Source organism: Salmo salar, chromosome 02 (genome assembly GCF_965601325.2).
Source record: "Salmo salar chromosome 02, fSalSal1, whole genome shotgun sequence".
Lineage (NCBI taxonomy): Eukaryota > Metazoa > Chordata > Actinopteri > Salmoniformes > Salmonidae > Salmo > Salmo salar.
The window spans coordinates 3,003,558-3,030,390 of NC_138292.1; the positions used below are offsets into that span (position 1 = coordinate 3,003,558).

General features: G+C 47.5%; 1 protein-coding gene across 1 annotated transcript in view; it reads left to right on the forward strand.

Annotated features, from left to right (window-relative positions):
* The window catches only part of LOC123733257 (sodium-dependent dopamine transporter), an 80,316-nt gene extending 54,335 nt beyond the window's left edge, over positions 1-25,981 (forward strand). Inside the window, exons 4-15 of the mRNA XM_082959121.1 lie at positions 6,690-6,909; positions 10,519-10,657; positions 11,482-11,616; positions 14,617-14,720; positions 16,092-16,216; positions 17,149-17,261; positions 17,561-17,689; positions 17,923-18,022; positions 22,408-22,508; positions 22,729-22,896; positions 25,526-25,597; positions 25,848-25,981. Coding sequence (XP_082815247.1) covers positions 6,690-6,909; positions 10,519-10,657; positions 11,482-11,616; positions 14,617-14,720; positions 16,092-16,216; positions 17,149-17,261; positions 17,561-17,689; positions 17,923-18,022; positions 22,408-22,508; positions 22,729-22,896; positions 25,526-25,597; positions 25,848-25,871 — 1,430 coding nt within the window. The 3' untranslated portion in view covers positions 25,872-25,981. The remainder of the gene's footprint in view (positions 1-6,689; positions 6,910-10,518; positions 10,658-11,481; positions 11,617-14,616; positions 14,721-16,091; positions 16,217-17,148; positions 17,262-17,560; positions 17,690-17,922; positions 18,023-22,407; positions 22,509-22,728; positions 22,897-25,525; positions 25,598-25,847) is intronic.
* Positions 25,982-26,833: the final 852 nt, after the last annotated feature.

A 26,833-nucleotide genomic window follows, 5' to 3' on the forward strand; every position in this document is an offset into this window, starting at 1 on the left:
GTGTGTGTGTGTGTGTGTGTGTGTGTGTGTGTGTTAAGATAACTACCATTGTTTATACCCAAACAACGCCAGTCAGATGGAAGACTGAAAATTGGCTTTTAGAGTCTCTCTGTCTTTGGTGATAAACCCATTTTGGGCCAATCTTCCCGTACTTTCCAACACATCGATAAACACTCCGGTGAGCGGAAACCATCCAATTAACATGACAAGTGTCAAAAGAAGAAATGTGACCTTCTCTGTCACATTCTAACACCCCCCCCCACCCATCATAACCACAGTGCTGCAGGCGGTGCTCTGGACCCCCCCCCCCCCTCCATCATAACCACGGTGCTGCAGGCGGTGCTCTGGACCCCCCCCCCCCCCCTCCATCATAACCACGGTGCTGCAGGCGGTGCTCTGGACACCCCCCCCCCCCCTCCATCATAACCACGGTGCTGCAGACGGTGCTCTGGACCACCCCTCCATCATAACCACGGTGCTGCAGACGGTGCTCTGGACGCCCCTCCCTCCATCATAACCACGGTGCTGCAGGCGGTGCTCTGGACCCCCCCCCCCCCTCCATCATAACCACGGTGCTGCAGGCGGTGCTCTGGACCCCCCCCCCCCCCTCCTCCATCATAACCACGGTGCTGCAGACGGTGCTCTGGACCCCCCCCCTCCTCCATCATAACCACGGTGCTGCAGACGGTGCTCTGGACCCCCCCTCCATCATAACCACGGTGCTGCAGATGGTGCTCTGGACCCCCCCCTCCTCCATCATAACCACGGTGCTGCAGGCGGTGCTCTGGACCCCCCCTCCATCATAACCACGGTGCTGCAGACGGTGCTCTGGACCCTCCATCATAACCACGGTGCTGCAGACGGTGCTCTGGACCCCCCCCCCCCCCCATCATAACCACGGTGCTGCAGACGGTGCTCTGGACCCCCCCCCCTCCATCATAACCACGGTGCTGCAGACGGTGCTCTGGACCCCCCCTCCTCCATCATAACCACGGTGCTGCAGACGGTGCTCTGGACCCCCCCCTCCATCATAACCACGGTGCTGCAGACGGTAATCTGGACCCCCCCCCTCCATCATAACCACGTTGCTGCAGACGGTAATCTGGACCCCCCTCCTCCATCATAACCACGGTGCTGCAGACGGTGCTCTGGACCCCCTCCTCCATCATAACCACGGTGCTGCAGACGGTGCTCTGGACCCCACCCCGCCATCATAACCACGGTGCTGCAGACGGTGCTCTGGACCCCCCCTCCTCCATCATAACCACGGTGCTGCAGACGGTGCTCTGCTCCTCCATCATAACCACGGTGCTGCAGACGGTGCTCTGGACCCCTCCTCCATCATAACCACGGTGCTGCAGGCGGTGCTCTGGACCCCTCCTCCATCATAACCACGGTGCTGCAGACGGTGCTCTGGACCCCCCTCCTCCATCATAACCACGGTGCTGCAGACGGTGCTCTGGACCCCCTCCTCCTCCATCATAACCACGGTGCTGCAGATGGTGCTCTGGACCCCCCCTCCTCCATCATAACCACGGTGCTGCAGACGGTGCTCTGGAACCCCCTCCTCCATCATAACCACGGTGCTGCAGACGGTGCTCTGGACCCCTCCTCCATCATAACCACGGTGCTGGCGTGCTCTGACCCTCCTCCATCATAACCACGGTGCTGCAGACGGTGCTCTGACCCCCTCCTCCATCCACGGGCTGCAGACGGCTCTGACCCCTCCTCCATCATAACCACGGTGCTGCAGACGGTGCTCTGGACCCCCCCTCCTACATCATAACCACGGTGCTGCAGGCGGTGCTCTGGACCCCCTCCTCCATCATAACCGCGGTGCTGCAGACGGTGCTCTGGACCCCCCCCCCCATCATAACCACGGTGCTGCAGACGGTAATCTGGACCCCCCCCCTCCATCATAACCACGGTGCTGCAGACGGTAATCTGGACCCCCCCTCCTCCATCATAACCACGGTGCTGCAGACGGTGCTCTGGCCCTCCACATAACCACGGTGCTGCAGATGGTGCCTGACCCCCTCCTCCATCATAACCACGGTGCTGCAGGCGGTGCTCTGGACCCCCCTCCATCATAACCACGGTGCTGCAGACGGTGCTCTGGACCCTCCATCATAACCACGGTGCTGCAGACGGTGCTCTGGACCCCCCCCCCCCCCCATCATAACCACGGTGCTGCAGACGGTGCTCTGGACCCCCCCCCCCCCTCCATCATAACCACGGTGCTGCAGACGGTGCTCTGGACCCCCCCCCCTCCTCCATCATAACCACGGTGCTGCAGACGGTGCTCTGGACCCCCCCCCCTCCATCATAACCACGGTGCTGCAGACGGTAATCTGGACCCCCCCCCCCCCTCCATCATAACCACGTTGCTGCAGACGGTAATCTGGACCCCCCCCTCCTCCATCATAACCACGGTGCTGCAGACGGTGCTCTGGACCCCCCTCCTCCATCATAACCACGGTGCTGCAGACGGTGCTCTGGACCCCACCCCGCCATCATAACCACGGTGCTGCAGACGGTGCTCTGGACCCCCCCCCCTCCTCCATCATAACCACGGTGCTGCAGACGGTGCTCTGGAACCCCCCTCCTCCATCATAACCACGGTGCTGCAGACGGTGCTCTGGACCCCCTCCTCCATCATAACCACGGTGCTGCAGGCGGTGCTCTGGACCCCTCCTCCATCATAACCACGGTGCTGCAGACGGTGCTCTGGACCCCCCCCCCCCCTCCTCCATCATAACCACGGTGCTGCAGACGGTGCTCTGGACCCCCCTCCTCCTCCATCATAACCACGGTGCTGCAGATGGTGCTCTGGACCCCCCCCCCTCCTCCATCATAACCACGGTGCTGCAGACGGTGCTCTGGAACCCCCCTCCTCCATCATAACCACGGTGCTGCAGACGGTGCTCTGGACCCCCTCCTCCATCATAACCACGGTGCTGCAGGCGGTGCTCTGGACCCCTCCTCCATCATAACCACGGTGCTGCAGACGGTGCTCTGGACCCCCCCCCCCTCCTCCATCATAACCACGGTGCTGCAGACGGTGCTCTGGACCCCCCTCCTCCTCCATCATAACCACGGTGCTGCAGATGGTGCTCTGGACCCCCCCCTCCTACATCATAACCACGGTGCTGCAGGCGGTGCTCTGGACCCCCCCCCCTCCTCCATCATAACCGCGGTGCTGCAGACGGTGCTCTGGACCCCCCCCCCCCCCCCCATCATAACCACGGTGCTGCAGACGGTAATCTGGACCCCCCCCCCCCCCTCCATCATAACCACGGTGCTGCAGACGGTAATCTGGACCCCCCCCCCCTCCTCCATCATAACCACGGTGCTGCAGACGGTGCTCTGGACCCCCCTCCTCCATCATAACCACGGTGCTGCAGACGGTGCTCTGGACCCCACCCCGCCATCATAACCACGGTGCTGCAGACGGTGCTCTGGACCCCCCCCCCCTCCTCCATCATAACCACGGTGCTGCAGACGGTGCTCTGGAACCCCCCTCCTCCATCATAACCACGGTGCTGCAGACGGTGCTCTGGACCCCCTCCTCCATCATAACCACGGTGCTGCAGGCGGTGCTCTGGACCCCTCCTCCATCATAACCACGGTGCTGCAGATGGTGCTCTGGACCCCCCCCCTCCTCCATCATAACCACGGTGCTGCAGACGGTGCTCTGGACCCCCCCCCCCCCCCTCCTCCATCATAACCACGGTGCTGCAGATGGTGCTCTGGACCCCCCCCTCCTCCATCATAACCACGGTGCTGCAGGCGGTGCTCTGGACCCCCCCCCCCCCCCCCCCTCCATCATAACCACGGTGCTGCAGACGGTGCTCTGGACCCCTCCCTCCTCCATCATAACCACGGTGCTGCAGACGGTGCTCTGGACCCCCCCCTCCTCCATCATAACCACGGTGCTGCAGACGGTGCTCTGGACCACCCCCCCCCTCCTCCATCATAACCACGGTGCTGCAGACGGTGCTCTGGACCCCCTCCTCCTCCATCATAACCACGGTGCTGCAGGCGGTGCTCTGGACCCCCCCCCCCCCATCATAACCACGGTGCTGCAGACGGTGCTCTGGACCCCCCTCCCTCCTCCATCATAACCACGGTGCTGCAGACGGTGCTCTGGACCCCCCTCCTCCATCATAACCACGGTGCTGCAGGCGGTGCTCTGGACATTGATCTGCTGTTGTTGACCTGTCACTATTTAATGTGTTTACTGTCTGGGGGAGGTTTCATAGTCTCTCCACTTAAAGGTTTCAGTGTAACGTAGTGAGGTAAAGTCCTTGTTTCAATGGTGTTTCTGTTTTTAATCAAATCAAAACAAATTTTATTAGTCACATGCGCCCGAATACAACAGGTGTAGACCTTACAGTGAAATGCCCAATACAACAGGTGTAGTAGACCTTACAGTGAAATGCTGAATACAACAGGTGTAGTAGACCTTACAGTGAAATGCTGAATACAACAGGTGTAGTAGACCTTACAGTGAAATGCTGAATACAACAGGTGTTGTAGACCTTACAGTGAAATGCTGAATACAACAGGTGTAGTAGACCTTACAGTGAAATGCTGAATACAACAGGTGTAGTAGACCTTACAGAGAAATGCTGAATACAACAGGTGTAGTAGACCTTACAGAGAAATGCTGAATACAACAGGTGTAGACCTTACAGTGAAATGCTGAATACAACAGGTGTAGTAGACCTTACAGTGAAATGCTGAATACAACAGGTGTAGTAGACCTTACAGTGAAATGCTGAATACAACAGGTGTAGTAGACCTTACAGTGAAATGCTGAATACAACAGATGTTGTAGACCTTACAGTGAAATGCTGAATACAACAGGTGTAGTAGACCTTACAGTGAAATGCTGAATACAACAGGTGTAGTAGACCTTACAGAGAAATGCTGAATACAACAGGTGTAGTAGACCTTACAGAGAAATGCTGAATACAACAGGTGTAGTAGACCTTACAGTGAAATGCTGAATACAACAGGTGTAGTAGACCTTACAGTGAAATGCTTACTTACGAGTCCCTAACCAACAATGCAGTTAAAAGAAATACGGATAAGAATAAGAAATAAAACAAGTAATTAAAGAGCAGCAGTAAATAACAATAGCGAGACTATATACAGGGGGTACCGGTACAGAGTCAATGTGGAGGCTATATACAGGGGGTACCGGTACAGAGTCAATGTGGAGGCTATATACAGGGGGTACCGGTACAGAGTCAATGTGGAGGCTATATACAGGGGGTACTGGTACAGAGTCAATGTGGAGACTATATACAGGGGGTACCGGTACAGAGTCAATGTGGAGACTATATACAGGGGGGTACCAGTACAGAGTCAATGTGGAGGCTTTATATAGGGGGTACCGGTACAGAGTCAATGTGGAGGCTATATACAGGGGGTACTGGTACAGAGTCAATGTGGAGGCTATATACAGGGGGTACCGGTACAGAGTCAATGTGTGGGGGCACCGGTTAGTTGAGGTAATATGTACATGTAGGTATAGTTATTAGTGGCTATGCATAGATGATAACATCAAACCAAGTTTGAAGGCAGCCGGTCTTTCCATCCATCCAACCACCCACCCACCCACCCACCCACCCGCCCAACCACCCAGCCATCCATCCAGCCACCCATCCACCCACTCACCCAGCCAACCACCCAGCCACCCACCCAACCACCCACCCAGCCATCCATCCATCCAGCCATTCATCCAGCCAACCACCCACCCAGCCATCCATCCATCCAGCCATTCATCCAGCCAACCACCCACCCAGCCAGCCATCCAGCCATCCAGCCAACCACCCATCCATCCAGCCATCCATCCATCCATCCATCCATCCATCCAGCCACCCACCCAGCCATCCATCCATCCAGCCATCCAGCCATCTATCCTTTCATCCATCCGCCAGTCTATCTGTCTCTATCTTAGTGTCCCTGACTGAGTGTCAGTATTGGATGTTAACGTTTTAATCAGCAGTCTCACATGCACCCAGCCCCCTAGCTGAGACAGAGAGAATAGCAGCTGTCACTCAACAGGGAATCGCTGCAATTACATCTGATCCACATATTTATTTTTCCTAACGATCAATGTTTTGAAAAGACGACATGATCACTGGTGATGCTAATGATTCTGCCTCAATAAATATCACTTCTTCTAGATGAAAAAGAGCCAGGACATCATATCGCCATCAGAATGAAAGAGATGGACACCAGTTAGTCCTAAAGGTTATGATGAAAGTGAACAGTAGAGCGTGGACACGGTGCTAAATGCTCAGAAAGGGCAGATCTGGGGATAAATAAAGCGTAGAGAGGAGACCGCAGAGGCCAACCTTTAGAAAGTTTGTCTTGTTATTTTTTTAAGCGCTCTTTAAATTCTGTGTTATCAAGTCTTCTGCCTAGTTTACTTGTGAAGTATTATGTAAATATGTAAGAATTTAGAGTGTTGACGTTCAAAGTAGGTGGTTTTATTTGAGGTATCCAGGAGCAGATATGACCTTTGGCCTTTGTGATACTTCCAGCTGATATCAATTATTTACTGTGATATTTTGCCCTGTTTTGTGTTTTCTGTCTACCTCTGCTATAGTCTGAGCCTGTATTCTAAACCATTGTGATCTTGAACTATGACCTTTCACCTTTCGCCTTTTCCCCAGGTGTTGGTTTCACAGTGATCCTGATCAGTCTGTATGTGGGCTTCTACTACAACGTGATTATAGCCTGGGCCCTGTTCTACCTGTTCTCTTCCTTCACCGGGGAGCTACCCTGGGTCCACTGCAACAACACCTGGAACAGCCCCAACTGCTCGGACCTCTGGGCCTTCAACAACTCCCTCAACGACACACACAAGTCCACCCCCGCAGCCGAGTACTTTGAGTGAGTCTTGTGTTTCGTCTCTAGATCCAAGTCTGAACAGAGACTGTTGACTTCTTTCTTAAAGTATTGTTGCTTTGTTCATGTCAAGTATGGGCATTTTGAGAGGGACCAGCTTCACCTTTTTCTCTCTTTGGCATTAAATTACACAAATGTGCACATTCATAATCAGACTTTATTTGAAACCTGGACCCAGAAGACATTGTGCCTGAGAGAGCCAGAGGTTCACATCCTGGTCTATGTGTATCCATACCTTCATTCTCCTGGTCGTCCATGGAGATACTGTATCCATGTCTTCATACTCCTGGTCGTCCATGGAGATACTGTATCCATGTCTTCATACTCCTGGTCGTCCATGGAGATACTGTATCCATGTCTTCATTCTCCTGGTCGTCCATGGAGATACTGTATCCATGTCTTCATTCTCCTGGTCGTCCATGGAGATACTGTATCCATGTCTTCATACTCCTGGTCGTCCATGGAGATACTGTATCCATGTCTTCATTCTCCTGGTCGTCCATGGAGATTCTGTATCCATGTCTTCATACTCCTGGTTGTCCATGGAGATACTGTATCCATGTCTTCATTCTCCTGGTCGTCCATGGAGATACTGTATCCATGTGTCTATACTCCTGGTCGTCCATGGAGATACTGTATCCATGTGTCTATACTCCTGGTCGTCCATGGAGATACTGTATCCATGTGTCTATACTCCTGGTCGTCCATGGAGATACTGTATCCATGTCTTCATTCTCCTGGTCGTCCATGGAGATACTGTATCCATGTCTTCATTCTCCTGGTCGTCCATGGAGATACTGTATCCATGTCTTCATACTCCTGGTCGTCCATGGAGATTCTGTATCCATGTCTTCATTCTCCTGGTCGTCCATGGAGATACTGTATCCATGTCTTCATTCTCCTGGTCGTCCATGGAGATACTGTATCCATGTCTTCATACTCCTGGTCGTCCATGGAGATACTGTATCCATGTCTTCATTCTCCTGGTCGTCCATGGAGATACTGTATCCATGTCTTCATTCTCCTGGTCGTCCATGGAGATACTGTATCCATGTCTTCATTCTCCTGGTCGTCCATGGAGATACTGTATCCATGTCTTCATACTCCTGGTCGTCCATGGAGATACTGTATCCATGTGTCTATACTCCTGGTCGTCCATGGAGATACTGTATCCATGTGTCTATACTCCTGGTCGTCCATGGAGATACTGTATCCATGTCTTCATACTCCTGGTCGTCCATGGAGATACTGTATCCATGTGTCTATACTCCTGGTCGTCCATGGAGATACTGTATCCATGTCTTCATACTCCTGGTCGTCCATGGAGATACTGTATCCATGTCTTCATACTCCTGGTCGTCCATGGAGACACTGTATCCAGTGTTCTTGTTAGATTAACAGGTGTCTCATATTTTTAGCAAAGGCGGTTTGTTTTGACAATTCAGGCCTGTCATGGAGTCATGGACAGACAGGCAGTCACTATCTTTATCTCCACCTGGGAGCAATTTCATCTAGTCTGAGTCAAGGCCATTCAGTTGACACAAAGGTATCCTCTTCTTCTTCTTCTTCTTTTACTTCTACTACTTCTTCTTCTTCTTCTTCTACTACTACTACTTCTTCTTCTTCTACTACTACTACTACTTCTTCTACTTCTACTACTTCTTCTTCTACTTCTACTACTTCTACTACTTCTTCTTCTTCTTCTTCTACTTCTACTACTTCTTCTTCTTCTTCTTCTACTACTACTACTTCTTCTTCTACTTCTACTACTTCTTCTTCTTCTTCTTCTACTACTACTTCTTCTTCTACTTCTACTACTTCTTCTTCTTCTTCTACTACTTCTACTACTTCTTCTTCTACTTCTACTACTTCTTCTTCTTCTTCTTCTTCTACTACTACTACTTCTTCTTCTACTTCTACTACTTCTTCTTCTTCTTCTTCTACTACTACTACTTCTTCTTCTACTTCTACTACTTCTTCTTCTTCTTCTTCTACTACTACTTCTTCTTCTTCTTCTACTTCTACTACTTCTTCTTCTTCTTCTACTACTTCTACTACTTCTTCTTCTTCTTCTTCTACTTCTACTACTTCTTCTTCTTCTTCTTCTACTTCTACTACTTCTTCTTCTTCTTCTTCTACTGCTACTACTTCTTCTTCTTCTTCTACTACTTCTTCTTCTTCTTCTTCTACTTCTACTACTACTTCTTCTTCTTCTTCTTCTACTACTACTACTTCTTCTTCTTCTACTTCTACTACTTCTTCTACTTCTACTACTTCTTCTTCTTCTTCTACTACTACTACTACTTCTTCTTCTTCTTCTACTTCTTCTACTTCTTCTTCTTGTTCTACTTCTACTACTTCTTCTACTTCTACTACTTCTTCTTCTTCTTCTTCTACTACTACTTCTTCTTCTTCTACTTCTTCTACTTCTTCTTCTTGTTCTACTTCTACTACTTCTTCTACTTCTACTACTTCTTCTTCTTCTTCTACTACTACTTCTACTACTTCTTCTTCTTCTTCTACTACTTCTTCTTCTTCTTCTACTACTTCTACTACTTCTACTACTTCTTCTTCTACTACTACTTCTTCTTCTTCTTCTACTACTACTACTTCTTCTTCTACTTCTACTACTTCTTCTTCTTCTTCTACTTCTACTACTTCTTCTACTTCTACTACTTCTACTTCTTCTACTTCTTCTCCTTTTCCTATTATTCTACTTCTTCTACTTCTACCTCTTCTTCTACTTCTTCTCTTCTCTTCATTCTTAGTTGATAGTTACTGCAGTATTTCTCCACTTAGTATGATGTGTTGTTAGTTATAGGTTGTTAGTTAGTTGTTGTGGTTAGTCATTGGTAACAGTGTGCTGTGTTTTTAGTTGTAGGTTGTTAGTTGTTATAACCTGTTATAACTGTTATGTTCCAGGCGTGGGGTGCTCCACCTACAAGACAGTGAGGGTATAGCTGACCTGGGTCTGTTAGTTACCTAGCTGTTAGTTTATTAATTGTTATAACCTGTTATAACTGTTATGTTCCAGGTGTGGGGTGCTCCACCTACAGGACAGTGAGGGTATAGTTGACCTGGGTCTGTTAGTTACCTAGCTGTTACTTGATTAGTTGTTATAACCTGTTATAACTGTTATGTTCCATGCGTGGGGTGCTCCACCTACAGGACAGTGAGGGTATAGCTGACCTGGGTCTGTTAGTTACCTAGCTGTTAGTTGATTAGTTGTTATAACCTGTTATAACTGTTATGTTCCAGGCGTGGGGTGCCCCACCTACAGGACAGTGAGGGTATAGCTGACCTGGGTCTGTTAGTTACCTAGCTGTTAGTTGATTAATTGTTATAACCTGTTATAACTGTTATGTTCCAGGCGTGGGGTGCTCCACCTACAGGACAGTGAGGGTATAGCTGACCTGGGTCTGTTAGTTACCTAGCTGTTAGTTGATTAGTTGTTATAACCTGTTATAACTGTTATGTTCCAGGCGTGGGGTGCTCCACCTACAGGACAGTGAGGGTATAGCTGACCTGGGTCTGTTAGTTACCTAGCTGTTAGTTGATTAATTGTTATAACCTGTTATAACTGTTATGTTCCAGGCGTGGGGTGCTCCACCTACAGGACAGTGAGGGTATAGCTGACCTGGGACTGCCTCGTTGGCAGCTGACATCCTGTCTAGCTGTGGTCATCGTGGTTCTGTACTTCAGCCTCTGGAAGGGGGTCAAGACCTCAGGGAAGGTAGGTGGCCCTCTGAATCTGTAGTGGCTCCATATCAACCTATTTTAAGTGTACATAAATATATCTCTTTGCTGAAATGTAGTACTTTTATCTAAAAATAGTGAAATTGTGTCACTGTTGACTGACATTTTGTAAGATGGCTGCCACGGTCCTCAGCATCCAAATCTGTGATGGCTCCATATGTAAATGTTTCAGGGTACATAAATGTACATCTGTCTCAAATGTGGTTCGTTTGTCATAAAATGTCCACTCGTTCTGGATATTAAAGCTCTGGCCTGGCCCAGTGAGCAGAACAGAACACCAGAACAGGGCCACTACCTGTAGCTTTATGAGCAGGGTATTAAGTCCTGGCCTAGAACATAATAGAGTGGGCCAGGTTGTTGAGTCCATGTGTGTAGAACAGAACAGAGATGGGCCAGGTTATGAGTCCATGTGTATAGAACAGAACAGAGTGGGCCAGGTTGTTGAGTCCATGTGTATAGAACAGAACAGAGATGGGCCAGGTTGTTGAGTCCATGTGTGTAGAACAGAACAGAGATGGGCCAGGTTATGAGTCCATGTGTATAGAACAGAACAGAGTGGGCCAGGTTGTTGAGTCCATGTGTATAGAACAGAACAGAGATGGGCCAGGTTGTTGAGTCCATGTGTATAGAACAGAACAGAGATGGGCCAGGTTGTTGAGTCCATGTGTATAGAACAGAACAGAGATGGGCCAGGTTGTTGAGTCCATGTGTATAGAACAGAACAGAGATGGGCCAGGTTGTTGAGTCCATGTGTATAGAACAGAGTGGGCCAGGTTGTTGAGTCCATGTGTTCCTGTGCAGGTGGTGTGGATCACAGCCACCATGCCCTACGTGGTCCTGACTGTCCTGCTGCTGCGTGGTGTCACCCTCCCTGGAGCCATGGATGGCATTAAGGCCTACCTCAGCGTCGACTTCCTACGACTCTGTGAGCCTCAGGTAAGACTGGGGGAGAGGGGGGAGAGACAGAGAGATAGGGGGGACAGGAAGGAGTGAGAGAAAGAGAAAGATTGGGAGACTGAGAGACAGAGAATGAGAGACAGAGAGAGAGAGAGAGAGAGAGAGACAGAGAGAGAGAGAGAGAGAAAGAGAGAGAGAGAGAGAGAGAGAGAGAGAGAGAGAGAGAGAGAGAGAGAGAGAGAGAGAGAGAGAGAAAGATTGGGAGACAGAGACAGAGAGAGAGAGAGAGAGAGAGAGAGAGAGAGAGAGAAAGAGAGGGAGAGAAAGAGAGAGAGAAAAACGAGAGAGAGAGGACAATAGGGAGATCAAAGGGAAGTATTCAGAGGTGATAAAAGTCTGTTTCCTTATTGATTTTCACAGACACACTAGTATTACAGCGCTGGTCCAGTCCTTGTCTCTCACAGACACACTAGTATTACAGCGCTGGTCCAGTCCTTGTCTCTCACAGACACACTAGTATTACAGCGCTGGTCCAGTCCTTGTCTCTCACAGACACACTAGTATTACAGCGCTGGTCCAGTCCTTGTCTCTCACAGACACACTAGTATTACAGCGCTGGTCCAGTCCTTGTCTCTCACAGACACACTAGTATTACAGCGCTGGTCCAGTCCTTGTCTCTCACAGACACACTAGTATTACAGCGCTGGTCCAGTCCTTGTCTCTCACAGACACACTAGTATTACAGCGCTGGTCCAGTCCTTGTCTCTCACAGACACACTAGTATTACAGCGCTGGTCCAGTCCTTGTCTCTCACAGACACACTAGTATTACAGCGCTGGTCCAGTCCTTGTCTCTCACAGACACACTAGTATTACAGCGCTGGTCCAGTCCTTGTCTCTCACAGACAGCGCTGGTCCAGTCCTTGTCTCTCACAGACACACTAGTATTACAGTGCTGGTCCAGTCCTTGTCTCTCACAGACACACTAGTATTACAGTGCTGGTCCAGTCCTTGTCTCTCACAGACACACTAGTATTACAGCGCTGGTCCAGTCCTTGTCTCTCACAGACACACTAGTATTACAGCGCTGGTCCAGTCCTTGTCTCTCACAGACACACTAGTATTACAGCGCTGGTCCAGTCCTTGTCTCTCACAGACACACTAGTATTACAGTGCTGGTCCAGTCCTTGTCTCTCACAGACACACTAGTATTACAGCGCTGGTCCAGTCCTTGTCTCTCACAGACACACTAGTATTACAGCGCTGGTCCAGTCCTTGTCTCTCACAGACACACTAGTATTACAGCGCTGGTCCAGTCCTTGTCTCTCACAGACACACTAGTATTACAGCGCTGGTCCAGTCCTTGTCTCTCACAGACACACTAGTATTACAGTGCTGGTCCAGTCCTTGTCTCTCACAGACACACTAGTATTACAGCGCTGGTCCAGTCCTTGTCTCTCACAGACAGCGCTGGTCCAGTCCTTACAGCGCTGGTCCAGTCCTTGTCTCTCACAGACACACTAGTATTACAGCGCTGGTCCAGTCCTTGTCTCTCACAGACACACTAGTATTACAGCGCTGGTCCAGTCCTTGTCTCTCACAGACAGCGCTGGTCCAGTCCTTGTCTCTCACAGACACACTAGTATTACAGCGCTGGTCCAGTCCTTGTCTCTCACAGACACACTAGTATTACAGTGCTGGTCCAGTCCTTGTCTCTCACAGACACACTAGTATTACAGCGCTGGTCCAGTCCTTGTCTCTCACAGACAGCGCTGGTCCAGTCCTTGTCTCTCACAGACACACTAGTATTACAGCGCTGGTCCAGTCCTTGTCTCTCACAGACACACTAGTATTACAGTGCTGGTCCAGTCCTTGTCTCTCACAGACAGCGCTGGTCCAGTCCTTACAGCGCTGGCTGCCTTAATCAACATCCACAGCGCCCGGGGAACAGTGGGTTAACTGCCTTGTTCAGGGGAACAGTGGGTTAACTGCCTTGTTCAGGGGAACAGTGGGTTAACTGCCTTGTTCGGGGGAACAGTGGGTTAACTGCCCTATTCAGGGGAACAGTGGGTTAACTGCCTTGTTCAGGGGAACAGTGGGTTAACTGCCTTGTTCAGGGGAACAGTGGGTTAACTGCCTTGTTCGGGGGAACAGTGGGTTAACTGCCTTGTTCGGGGGAACAGTGGGTTAACTGCCTTATTCAGGGGAACAGTGGGTTAACTGCCTTGTTCAGGGGAACAGTGGGTTAACTGCCTTGTTCAGGGGAACAGTGGGTTAACTGCCTTGTTCAGGGGAACAGTGGGTTAACTGCCTTGCTCAGGGGAACAGTGGGTTAACTGCCTTGTTCAGGGGAACAGTGGGTTAACTGCCTTGTTCAGGGGAACAGTGGGTTAACTGCCTTGTTCAGGGGAACAGTGGGTTAACTGCCTTGTTCAGGGACAGAATGACAGCTTGGAGATTCGTTCGAGCAATCTTTTGGTTACTGGCCCAACGCTCTAACCACTAGGCTACCTGCATATATATACAGTATATATATATATCGTATATGTGTGTGTGTGTGTGTGTGTGTGTGTGTGTGTGTGTGTGTGTGTGTGTGTGTGTGTGTGTGTGTGTGTGCGCGTGTGTGTGTGTGAGAGAGAGAGAGAGTTATGCTGATGTTTATTGCTGTATTTTAAAGCCACAAGTATTCTTTCAGTGCAGGAAAATATAAGGTTCATTATAAACAATTTAATATTTCAGTATCCATGAAATCCCGACTGATGAAATGTATATATGAATCATTTGCCTTAATAGGGGCGCTGTAAGAATCTCCAGCTGTTTCCCCCCCCCCTCCACTAGCAACGCACGACCGCTAAGGACTCAAAGCAGCAATTTGAGAATTAGATTAGACACATGCATGCAGCAACAATTTGCTAAATTACCCCGTATTCACAAGTGTCTTTCATCTTTCTGTTGAACGAGTTTCCTGCAATTATCTCTGATAACAGCCTTTTTCTCCCCGTGTCTTTTGTCCTCTGTCCCCCGGCCGTTTGTTGTGTAGGTCTGGATAGACGCTGCCACTCAGATCTGCTTCTCTTTGGGAGTCGGGTTTGGAGTGCTAATAGCGTTCTCCAGCTATAACAAATTCAGCAACAACTGCTATAGGTAAGCTAGAAGCCCAGAACAAACCAGGCCGTGTCCCAAATAGCACCCTATTCACTATATAGTGCACTACTTTAGACTAGGACCCATAGGGCTCTGGTTGAAAGTAGTGCACTATGTAGGGAATAGGGTGATATTTGGTATGCTGCCTCAGTGTTGATAGTCTCTAATAGAGAGGATGACAGAGGGGACAAACTGCTGCTGAGCTGGTGAATTACAATACCTTTGAAGCCCCTTACCTACTGGCCATGTCTTTAACACCAGTCTGTTCTATAGAGGACAGTATTACCTACTGGCCATGTCTTTAACACCAGTCTGTTCTATAGAGGACAGTATTACCTACTGGCCATGTCTTTAACACCAGTCTGTTCTATAGAGGACAGTAATACCTACTGGCCATGTCTTTAACACCAGTCTGTTCTATAGAGGACAGTATTACCTACTGGCCATGTCTTTAACACCAGTCTGTTCTATAGAGGACAGTAATACCTACTGGCCATGTCTTTAACACCAGTCTGTTCTATAGAGGACAGTATTACCTACTGGCCATGTCTTTAACACCAGTCTGTTCTATAGAGGACAGTATTACCTACTGGCCATGTCTTTAACACCAGTCTGTTCTATAGAGGACAGTAATACCTACTGGCCATGTCTTTAACACCAGTCTGTTCTATAGAGGACAGTATTACCTACTGGCCATGTCTTTAACACCAGTCTGTTCTATAGAGGACAGTATTACCTACTGGCCATGTCTTTAACACCAGTCTGTTCTATAGAGGACAGTATTACCTACTGGCCATGTCTTTAACACCAGTCTGTTCTATAGAGGACAGTATTACCTACTGGCCATGTCTTTAACACCAGTCTGTTCTATAGAGGACAGTAATACCTACTGGCCATGTCTTTAACACCAGTCTGTTCTATAGAGGACAGTATTACCTACTGGCCATGTCTTTAACACCAGTCTGTTCTATAGAGGACAGTATTACCTACTGGCCATGTCTTTAACACCAGTCTGTTCTATAGAGGACAGTATTACCTACTGGCCATGTCTTTAACACCAGTCTGTTCTATAGAGGACAGTAATACCTACTGGCCATGTCTTTAACACCAGTCTGTTCTATAGAGGACAGTATTACCTACTGGCCATGTCTTTAACACCAGTCTGTTCTATAGAGGACAGTAATACCTACTGGCCATGTCTTTAACACCAGTCTGTTCTATAGAGGACAGTAATACCTACTGGCCATGTCTTTAACACCAGTCTGTTCTATAGAGGACAGTATTACCTACTGGCCATGTCTTTAACACCAGTCTGTTCTGGATCTACCAGGTATGTGAATATGTTCTTGTTATCTACACTCTCTCTTCCAGAGATGCCATAATCACCAGTTCCATCAACTCCCTCACCAGCTTCTTCTCTGGCTTCGTCATCTTCTCCTTCCTGGGTTACATGTCCCATAAACACAGCGTGCCACTGGACAAGGTGGCTACCGACGGTCAGTAGTCTTAATGCTCTGGACAAGGTGACCACAGACGGTCAGTAGTCTTAATGCTCTGGACAAGGTGACCACAGACGGTCAGTAGTCTTAATGCTCTGGACAAGGTGACCACAGACGGTCAGTAGTCTTAATGCTCTGGACAAGGTGGCCACCGACGGTCAGTAGTCTTAATGCTCTGGACAAGGTGGCCACAGACAGTCAGTAGTCTTAATGCTCTGGACAAGGTGGCCACCGACGGTCAGTAGTCTTAATGCTCTGGACAAGGTGACCACAGACGGTCAGTAGTCTTAATGCTCTGGACAAGGTGGCCACCGACGGTCAGTAGTCTTAATGCTCTGGACAAGGTGGCCACAGACAGTCAGTAGTCTTAATGCTCTGGACAAGGTGACCACAGACGGTCAGTAGTCTTAATGCTCTGGACAAGGTGACCACAGACGGTCAGTAGTCTTAATGCTCTGGACAAGGTGACCACAGACTGTCAGTAGTCTTAATGCTCTGGACAAGGTGACCACAGACGGTCAGTAGTCTTAATGCTCTGGACACTTTTCTCAGATAATGATGGAGACCTGAAATTATTGTTTTGTTCTTTATAAAAAAAATAGTTAGATGTATTGACATTTCCAATAGATTTTTCAGCCAGTCATTATTTGTGTGTGGGATCTCTAAATTGATGTCATGTCCACTTGTCTTTCTGACATGCAATATTAAATGTTGTTTATCTACATCAAAATGTTTAGCTGCTCTGGGCTTGGTGTCAGGGCTGATTGGAAATCTATATGTGTTTATCAGCACAAATCAATCATGTGGTCGACATTGTCACCGCTGTTGATTAAACAAATGATTAAACAAAAGTCATGTCAATGTGATCTAGCTGTTTGATTAACACTAGATAACTAAATCATTCATCTGTGTTGTTGTGTCCCATACAGGTCCTGGTCTGGTGTTCATCATCTACCCAGAGGCCATTGCAACATTACCAGGATCATCAGTGTGGGCAGTTATCTTCTTCATCATGTTGTTGACTCTGGGCATCGACAGTGCTGTGAGTACACCGCTCACCATTATAGAACAAACTATGAACTGATGAACCTCCAGTTTCTGAGGTGCCAACATGCTACAGGATAGCAGTGACAAACCCTACTCCTGGGGAGATAACAGGTGTGCAGGCTTTTAGTCCGACCCAGCAGAATCAGGACTGGCTAGTCCTGCTATAGGTGAAGTGCAAGGACCAAGTTCAGCTAAATTACGGTGTTCTATGTTCTATGGTCTCTGATTCTGTGTTCTATGTTCTATGTTCTGTGCTCTGTGCTCTGTGTTCTGTGTTCTGTTTCTGGTCTTTAGATGGGAGGGATGGAGTCAGTGATCACAGGATTGATGGATGAGTTCAAGTTTCTCCACAAACACCGGGAACTCTTCACCCTCTTCATCGTTGTGTCCACCTTCCTCATCTCACTGTTCTGTGTCACTAATGTAAGTGGACGAAAAAGGTGTGTGTAAAGTTATTTCTCAAGCATCTAAGGAATTTGCATGAATGACACATGGCTAATATGAGACATCAAATGGAACCTCTCCTCTCCTCTCCTCTCCTCTCCTCTCCTCTCCTCTCCTCTCCTCTCCTCTCCTCTCCTCTCCTCTCCTCTCCTCTCCTCTCCTCTCCTCTCCTCTCCTCTCCTCTCCTCTCTTCTCTTCTCTCTCCTCTCCAGGGTGGTATCTACGTGTTCACTCTGCTGGACCATTTTGCTGCTGGGACATCCATTCTCTTTGGAGTGCTTATTGAGGCCATCGGCATCGCCTGGTTCTACGGTGAGGAGGGGGGAGGAGGGGAGAGGAGGTGGGGGGAGGATGGGAGAGGAAGAGGAGAGGAGAGGAGAGGAGAGGAGAGGAAGAGGGGAGGAGCAGGAGGAGGGGGAAGGAGCGGAACGAGGAAAGTGACAGGAAGGGGTGCTCCTGCCTAGTTATACGGGGAGGTGTAGGGAGTAGGAGGATGCGTAGCGGGAGGAGAAGGGACTCCTTCCTGATTCTACAGAAGAAGAGGGTTAAGGAGGAGATGGGATGGAGGACTACTATCTAATTCTACAGAAGAAGAGGGTTAAGGAGGAGATGGGATGGGAGGACTACTATCTAATTCTACAGAAGAAGAGGGTTAAGGAGGAGATGGGATGGGAGGACTACTATCTAATTCTACAGAAGAAGAGGGTTAAGGAGGAGATGGGATGGAGGACTACTATCTAATTCTACAGAAGAAGAGGGTTAAGGAGGAGATGGGATGGGAGGACTACTATCTAATTCTACAGAAGAAGAGGGTTAAGGAGGAGATGGGATGGGAGGACTACTATCTAATTCTACAGAAGAAGAGGGTTAAGGAGGAGATGGGATGGGAGGACTACTATCTAATTCTACAGAAGAAGAGGGTTAAGGAGGAGATGGGATGGGATGGGGGGAAGGGGACTCCTGTCTTGTTTTACAGAAGAAGAGGAGTGAGGATGGGTGAGTAGGGAGTGGGGGGAGTGAGGAGGGAGGAGGAGGGAGGGAGGAAGAGGTGAGGAGGGGAGACTCTTAGCTCTTCATGGCCAGCCAAGCTGATGCCCTATTAGGCCAGTGATAGGGTCTGATGGGATATCAGTCTGGATATTCCTCTGCTGTGCCGCCATGCAACACCATCTCATTAGCTGTCAGAGGACCGGGACGTAAAAAGCCTGTCTCTGGTGTGTATCTGCCACTCAGAGTGTATGGTCCATATTACTATTTAGTGTTTAGGTGTTTGGAGTGGACAGAGACATATTAGAGCCAAATAATAGTGTATTGATATTGAATATCTGAGGTCAACATCCCAGTCTGTGGTGTAAAGATTGACTTTTTGTTGGTCTATTGTGGTTCTGATGATACTTGGATGTCAGAAAATTACACATTAGTTTCCTAATCTCTATAAAAGAGATTGTCTATGGACAAGGTATGACAGCAATCCATACTTTGGTTTTATTTCCCTGACACTGTTTCCAAATGCTAACATTTTAGCATTTGTGTCACAAATCCCATTCAAGTCATGGATACCGATAATAGCGTTTCCCGAGCATCATTTTCAAATCATCTGAAAGTATCTCAAATTGATTGTGGAGCCCAACAAAGTCACTTATAAGATAATTCCATCCAATTGACGCCAGATTTTCATGCGAATATTCTAAAATCGGCATAATACGCATAAAACAATATGCTAATTTTCCCACCAGAGATGTGTTTACATCAAATTGACTTGTTTGGCGCCGACAGAGATGGCCGCCTCGCTTCGCGTTCTTAGGAAACTATGCAGTATTTCGTTTTTTTACGTATTATTTCTTACACTGTTACCCCAGGAAATCTTAGGTTTTATTACATACAGCCGGGAGGAACTATTGGATATAAGAGCAACGTCAACTCACCAACATTACGACCAGGAATACGACTTTCCCGAAGCGGATCCTCTGTTTGGTCCACCACCCAGGACAATGGATCGGATCCCAGAAGGCGACCCAAAACAACGGCGCCGCAGAAGGGGAAGATGGAGCGGTCTTCTGGTCAGGCTCCGTAGACGGACACATCGCCCACCGCTCCCGAGTATACTACTCGCCAATGTCCAGTCTCTTGACAACAAGGTAGATGAAATTCGAGCAAGGGTTGCCTTCTAGAGAGACATCAGAGATTGTAACATTCTCTGTTTCACGGAAACATGGCTCACTCGGGATACGTTATCAGAGTCAGTACAGCCAACCGGTTTCTTCACGCATCGCACCAACAGAAACAAACATCTCTCTGGTAAGAAGAAGGGCGGGGGTGTATGCCTTATGATTAACGAGACGTGGTGTGATCATAACAACATACAGGAACTCAAGTCCTTCTGTTCACCTGACTTAGAATTCCTCACAATCAAATGCCGACCGCATTATCTACCAAGAGAATTCTCTTCGATTATAATCACAGCCATGTATATCTCCCTCAAACAGACACCTCGACTCCCTAAATTGTTTCCTCGGCTCCCTAAATTGTATCAGCATATTGAATGCGCTACCCGGCTGGCAACACCCTGGATCATTACCTCTCTAATTTCCGCGATGCATACAAAGCCCTGTCCCGCCCTCCTTTCGGAAAATCTGACCACGGCTCCATTTTGTTGCTCCCAGCCTATAGACAGAAAGTAAAACAGGAAACGCCTGCGCTCAGGTCTGTTCAACGCTGATCTGACCAATCTGATTCCACACTTCAAGATTGCTTCGATCACGTGGACTGGGATATGTTCCGGATAGCATCGGACAATAACATTGATGTATACGCTGGTGAGCGAGTTTATTAGCAAGTGCATTGGTGGCTGCTGCTGTCACGCCCTGACCTTAGATTGCCGTTTATTTTCTCTATTTTGGTTAGGTCAGGGTGTGATTTGGGTGGGCATTCTAGATTTTGTATTTCTATGTGTTTATCATTGTCTCTGATTAGGAACCATACTTAGGCAGCCCTTTTTCCACCTTTAGTTGTGGGATCTTGTTTTTGTGTAGCTGCCTTTGAGCAGCCCCAGAACGTCACGTTCTCGGTTTTTCTCCTGTTTGTTGTTTTGGTGAGTTTCATTTTCATTAAAAGATGTGGAATTCCATGCACGCTGCTCCTTGGTTTATTTATGATCGGGAGTTCGAAGATAGAGTGACAGCTGCCAACATACTGACTAATCTCTAGCCACTTTAATCATTAAAAATTGGGTGTAATTAATGTATCACTAGCCACTTTAATAATAAAAAATTGGATGTAATAAATGTATCACTAGCCACTTTAAACAATGCCACTTTATATAATGTTTACATACCCTACATTACTCATCTTACATGTATAAACTGTACTCTTTACCATCTACTGCATCTTGCCTATGCTGTTCGGCCATCGCTCATCCATATATTTATATGTACATATTCTTAATCATTCCGTTACACTTGTGTGTATAAGGTAGTTGTTGTGAAATTGTTAGATGACTTGTTAGATATTACTGGACGGTCGGAATTAGAAGCAAAAGCATTTAGCTACACTCGCATTAACACCTGCTAACCATGTGTATGAGACCAATAACATGTGATTTGATTTGATTTCTGACTTGTTGCAGATAAAAGGCTTTTGCTGTTCGATTCCCATGTACTGAACAAACAAATTTCCATCACATTTTCAACTTCACTGATGGTTTTGTCACAACAAATGTTGCGTTATATGTTGTGTGTGTGGGGCGGGGAAGGGATGTGTGTGTGTGTGTGTGTGTGTGTGTGTGTGTGTGTGTGTGTGTGTGTGTGTGTGTGTGTGTGTGTGTGTGTGTGTGTGTGTGTGTGTGTGTGTGTGTGTGTGTGTGTGTGTGTGTGTGTGTGTGTGTGTGTGCGTACATGTGTGCATTCGTGCGTGTGTTTGTGTATGTCTAACCAGCCTTGTGGCTCTGGGATCAGTGTGGTCAGCTTGCTGCCCTGCCATGGTGGCCTCAGCCTGAGAGGGCGGACTACTTTAGCCCCAGGCTTCTCCGGGCCTTTTCCCTGGCTCCATCTCTACTGACAGGTGGCTGTGGCCCCCTGTGCCCCTCCACAGGAACAGCTGCCTGCTCTCCATAGGCTGCAGTCACATTGGGATTGTGCCTGGGCTTTGAGAAGTGCCTCCCAGGCAAGGAACAAAGAGAGAAGGTTGAGTGAGGAGTAACCTAGACGAGGAAAGGGACTTGATGCTGGTGGTATTAAACACGCTACCCAGAATGTTAATATCCTTGTATTTCAAATGTACTGTCGTTTCCTCAAAACGAGAGAACACAAAGTAACGCAACATTGTTGACAACTATTGTTCATCCTCAAGGCTTCCTGTCTGCTGTGGTATAAACTTCCCCTTTCCCTCTCTTTGCTCTGTGAATGACTACTCAAGGGTTTTGATCAGGGTAAAGGTTCAATTCGAATGAAAAGGTAGTCAATTCAGGAAGTGATTTGATTTTAAACTTCAAAAATGGAAAAAAATACGTTTGAAATAAATAGCTTTTACTTTTAAGTCTATTGAGAAGTCATTGAAAATAGATGGTCTTTTTTTAAACTATATACTTCCTGAATTGACAGCTTTCAAATTGAATTGAAATTTGAATTGACCCCAACCCTGGTTTTAATGACGAACCGTCACACGTTTTTAACTGCTATGGTTTGAACTATTCCCTTCAGGAGTGGATCGCTTCAGTGATGACATTGAGGAGATGATCGGACAGAGACCAGGCCTGTACTGGAGACTGTGCTGGAAGTTTGTCAGCCCATGCTTCCTCCTGGTGAGTTCATAAAGAGAGAAACACCTGGGTCAAACATGTCAAATACCTTTAGTTTACCTGGTGCAATGGAACCAGTTGAATAGTCCATGCAGCTCTCACTCATGCACACCAAGGTCTAGGCACTAACTACAGTTTGCTAGCTTCAGTAGAGGCTAGTCCATAAATGTCCTTATGACTTGAAACAGGAAGTGTCCTAACCCCAAACCCTCTGTTTCTCCAGTTCATGGTGGTGGTGAGCTTCGCGACCTTTAACCCTCCTAACTACGGGACGTACACGTTTCCCATATGGGCCAACATGATTGGCTGGTGTTTGGCTATATCCTCCATGACCATGGTGCCTCTCTATGCCATCTACAAGATGTGCACCTTACCTGGGAAGTTCTGTGATGTAAGTCTGCTTCATATAAGTCTGGTTTATATAAGTCTGGTTTATATAAGTCTGATGTTTAACAGAGCCATAACAGAGCCATCTGCCAGATGTGCACCTTACCTGGGAAGTTCTGTGATGTAAGTCTGGTTTATATAAGTCTGGTTTATATAAGTCTGATTTTTAATAGAGCCATAACAGAGCAATCTACAAGATGTGAACCTTACCTGGAAAGTTATGTGATGTAAGTCTGGTTTATATAAGTCTGGTTTATATAAGTCTGGTTTATATAAGTCTGATTTATATCAAATCAAATTGTATTGGTCACATACACATGGTTAGCAGATGTTATTGTGAGTGTAGTGAAATGCTTGTGCTTCTAGTCCGACAGTGCAGCAGTATCTAACAGGTAATATCTAACAATTCCACATCAAAACCTAATACACACGATCTAGTAAAGGAATGGGATGAGAATATATAAGTATAAAATATATGGATGAGCAGTGACAGAGTGGCTAAGATGCAATAGATAGTAAAGAATAGATAGTGAAGGATACAGTATACAGTAGATACATATGAGATGAGTAATGCGAGATATGTAAACATTCTTAAAGTAGCATTACTAAAGTGACTAGTGTTCCATTTATTAAAGTCGCCAATGATATCAAGTCTGTAGGTAGGCAGCCACCTCTCTGTGCTAGTGATGGCTGTTTAACAATCTGATGGCCTTGAGATAGAAGCTGTTTTTCAGTCTCTTGGTCCCAGCTTTGATGCACCTGTACTGACCTCACCTTCTGGATGGAAGCGGGGTGAACAGGCAGCGGATCGGGTGGTTGATGTCCTTGATGATCTTTTTTGCCTTCCTGTTACATCGGGTGTTGAAGGTGGCCTGGAGGGCAGGTAGTTTGCCCCCGGTGATGTGTTGTGCAGACCTCACCACCCTCTGGAGAGCCCTGTGGTTGTGGGCGGTGCAGTTGCCGTATCAGGTGGTGATACAGCCCGACAGGATGCTCTCGATTGTGCATCTGTAAAAGTTAGTGAGGGTTTTCGGTGACAAGGCACTTTTTTTCAGCCTCCTGAGGTTGAAGAGGAGCTGCTGCGCCTTCTTCACCACGCTGTCTGTGTGGGTGGACCATTTCAGTTTGTGATGTGTAAACCAAGGAACTTAAAACTTTCCACCTTCTCCACTACTGTCCCGTCGATGTGGATAGGGGGGTGCTCCCTCTGCTGTTTCCTGAAGTCCACGATCAGCTCTTTTGTTTTGTTGACATTGAGTGTGAGGTTATTTTCCTGACACTACACTCCGAGGGCCCTCACCTCCTCCCTGTAGGTCGTCTCGTCGTTGGTGGTAATCAAGTCTACCACTGTAGTGATGTCTGCAAACTTGATGATTGAGTTGGAGACGTGCATGGCCATGCAGTCGTGGGTGAACAGGGAGTACAGGAGGGGGCTGAGCATGCACCCTTGTGGGGCCCCAGTGTTGAGGATCAGTGGAGTGGAGATGTTGTTTCCTACCTTCACCACCTGGTGGCTGCCCGTCAGAAAGTCCAGAACCCAGTTGCACAGGGCGGGGTCGAGACCCAGGGTCTCAAGCTTGATGATGAGCTTGGAGGAACTATGGTGTTAAATACTGAGCTGTAGTCGATGAACAGCATTCTTACATAGGTATTCCTCTTGTCCAGATGGGATAGGGCAGTGTGCAATGTGATGGCGATTGCATCGTCTGTGGACCTAAGTCGTAGAATTCTTGGTTATCTTCGTGAACCCTAGCTAACAAGTTGAATTAGTAATACAAAATTTGGTTTAATTACTTATTTACTAAATACCTAAACAATCACACAGAATTACACATACACAGGATGGGTCATACATTGATTACTAATGATGTCATAAAGGAATTGTTCCTAGCGGATGGAACAGATATGATGGCTGGTTCCACAAAGAAAGGGGGTTGGGTTTTGAATGAAAGCGCGGGAAGACTGAGGAACAAAGGAATTTGGTCTCTGATCGGACCTTGTAAAGCTATGCTATCGTAAATACAGAATCTTATGCATTCTAAATAACCGCCCATTTGGAAAAGGAATATTTACTCTGAGCTGTGCTTCAATAGGTTGGTCGTAGATGGAAGGCCGTGTTGCCCAACAGAGATCTTCCTGTCCTCTGAAGAATGTCTGGTAGAATGGATGACAACTGATCTGGTATCATATTCTTTAAGTACCAACACATATTTTCAACTGGTTGGATTACCGAAATATGGTTCCTCTCCCCCCACCTTTTTGATGTTACCAGACTCTCTCTCTATGTTAACAAAGGGCTTTCCAAGAGTCTCTCTGTAGAGTAGAGAGAGCGGAAAGGGGGGAAGGTATTTATGGGCGTCATAAACCTGACCAACAGGCCAACGTCATCACAGCTACTCTGGTGATTTAGCAGACACCTTTAACCAAAGTGATGCCCACTTTTATCCACATCAATGCACAGAAATGTCAACACTGACACTGACACATATATATTCGGGTATGTGAGCAATATGGCTGATGAGCTATAACATCACCAGTAAATATGAATATCCAGCTTGGTAATGCACAATGACTTGTATAAGGAAGACAAGTTAGTTTCTTTGGTAACTGATTCCCGTGCTGTCTTCCTGTAGAGACTGGCCTACGCCATAACGCCTGAGCACGAACACCACTTGGTGGATAACGGAGAAGTTAGGAGGTTTACGGTAAGCTGCTCTTCACTATTTACTTGACGTTACTTAACCTTCCCTACTTACCTTACCTTACCTTACCTTACCTTACCTTACCTTACCTTACCTTACCTTACCTTACCTTACCTTACCTTACCTTACCTTACCTTACCTTACCTTACCTTACCTTACCTTACCTTACCTTACCTTACCTTACCTTACCTTACCTTACCTTACCTTACCTTACCTTAGTGTATTTATTGTCCTTTCCCATTGGTTTCCACAGCTCCAACACTGGATGGTGATCTGAGCCCAGGAAGAATACAGAGATGTCCATTCACATGGAGGATGGAGGGATAGAGGGAGGGATGGATGGATAGAGAGAGGGAGGGATGGATGGATAGAGAGAGGGAGGGATAGAGGGAGGGATGGATGGAGAGATAGAGGGAGGGATAGAGGGAGGGATGGATGGAGAGAGAGAGGGAGGGATAGAGGGAAGGATGGATGGAGAGAGGGAGGGATAGAGGGAGGGATGGATGGAGAGAGAGCTGGATAGATGGATGGTTAGAGAGAGAGAGGGATAGAGGGAGGGATGGATGGATGGATGGATAGAGAGATGGAGGGATAGAGGGAGGGATGGATGGAGAGAGGGATGGATGGATGGATGGATGGATAGAGAGATGGAGGGATAGAGGGAGGGATGATGGATAGAGAGATGGAGGGATGGATGGAGAGAGGGATGGATGGATGGATGGATAGAAGGAGGCACAGCAGACATGTGAGGAGAGTATATACCGTAACAAGAGGAGAGAGGAGTGTTTGAAATGCCAACCAAGCTGTCAAATCGTAGTGGTCTTTAATTTCCTCAATGGACGTGTGGTTGTGTGCTGTGATCTAGATCAGGATGTTGGTGACGTTCGGTCAAAACATCACTAAATATCAACCTTAAACTATGACTGTTATGATTATGGATAATACACCAATATATTGATGTTTATTTTGTGAGCTGAGAAAAATCTGAGCGTTTGGTTAGTGTAAAATCCTGATGAAATATCATATGATTATCTGTTGTAGAGGTAACTAAGAGAAATAGTATTTATTACAGAAACCACATGTCATAGCCAATAACAAAATTACATTCCTGCATTTAACTGTATCTGAAAGTGTACATGTTTTAAATGAAGTTTGTTACAACACATAACCGTTATATAGTAAGCTAGATTTTTATATTTTGCCAACAGTTTCCTTTGACACTTGAAAAATGTGTTGTTA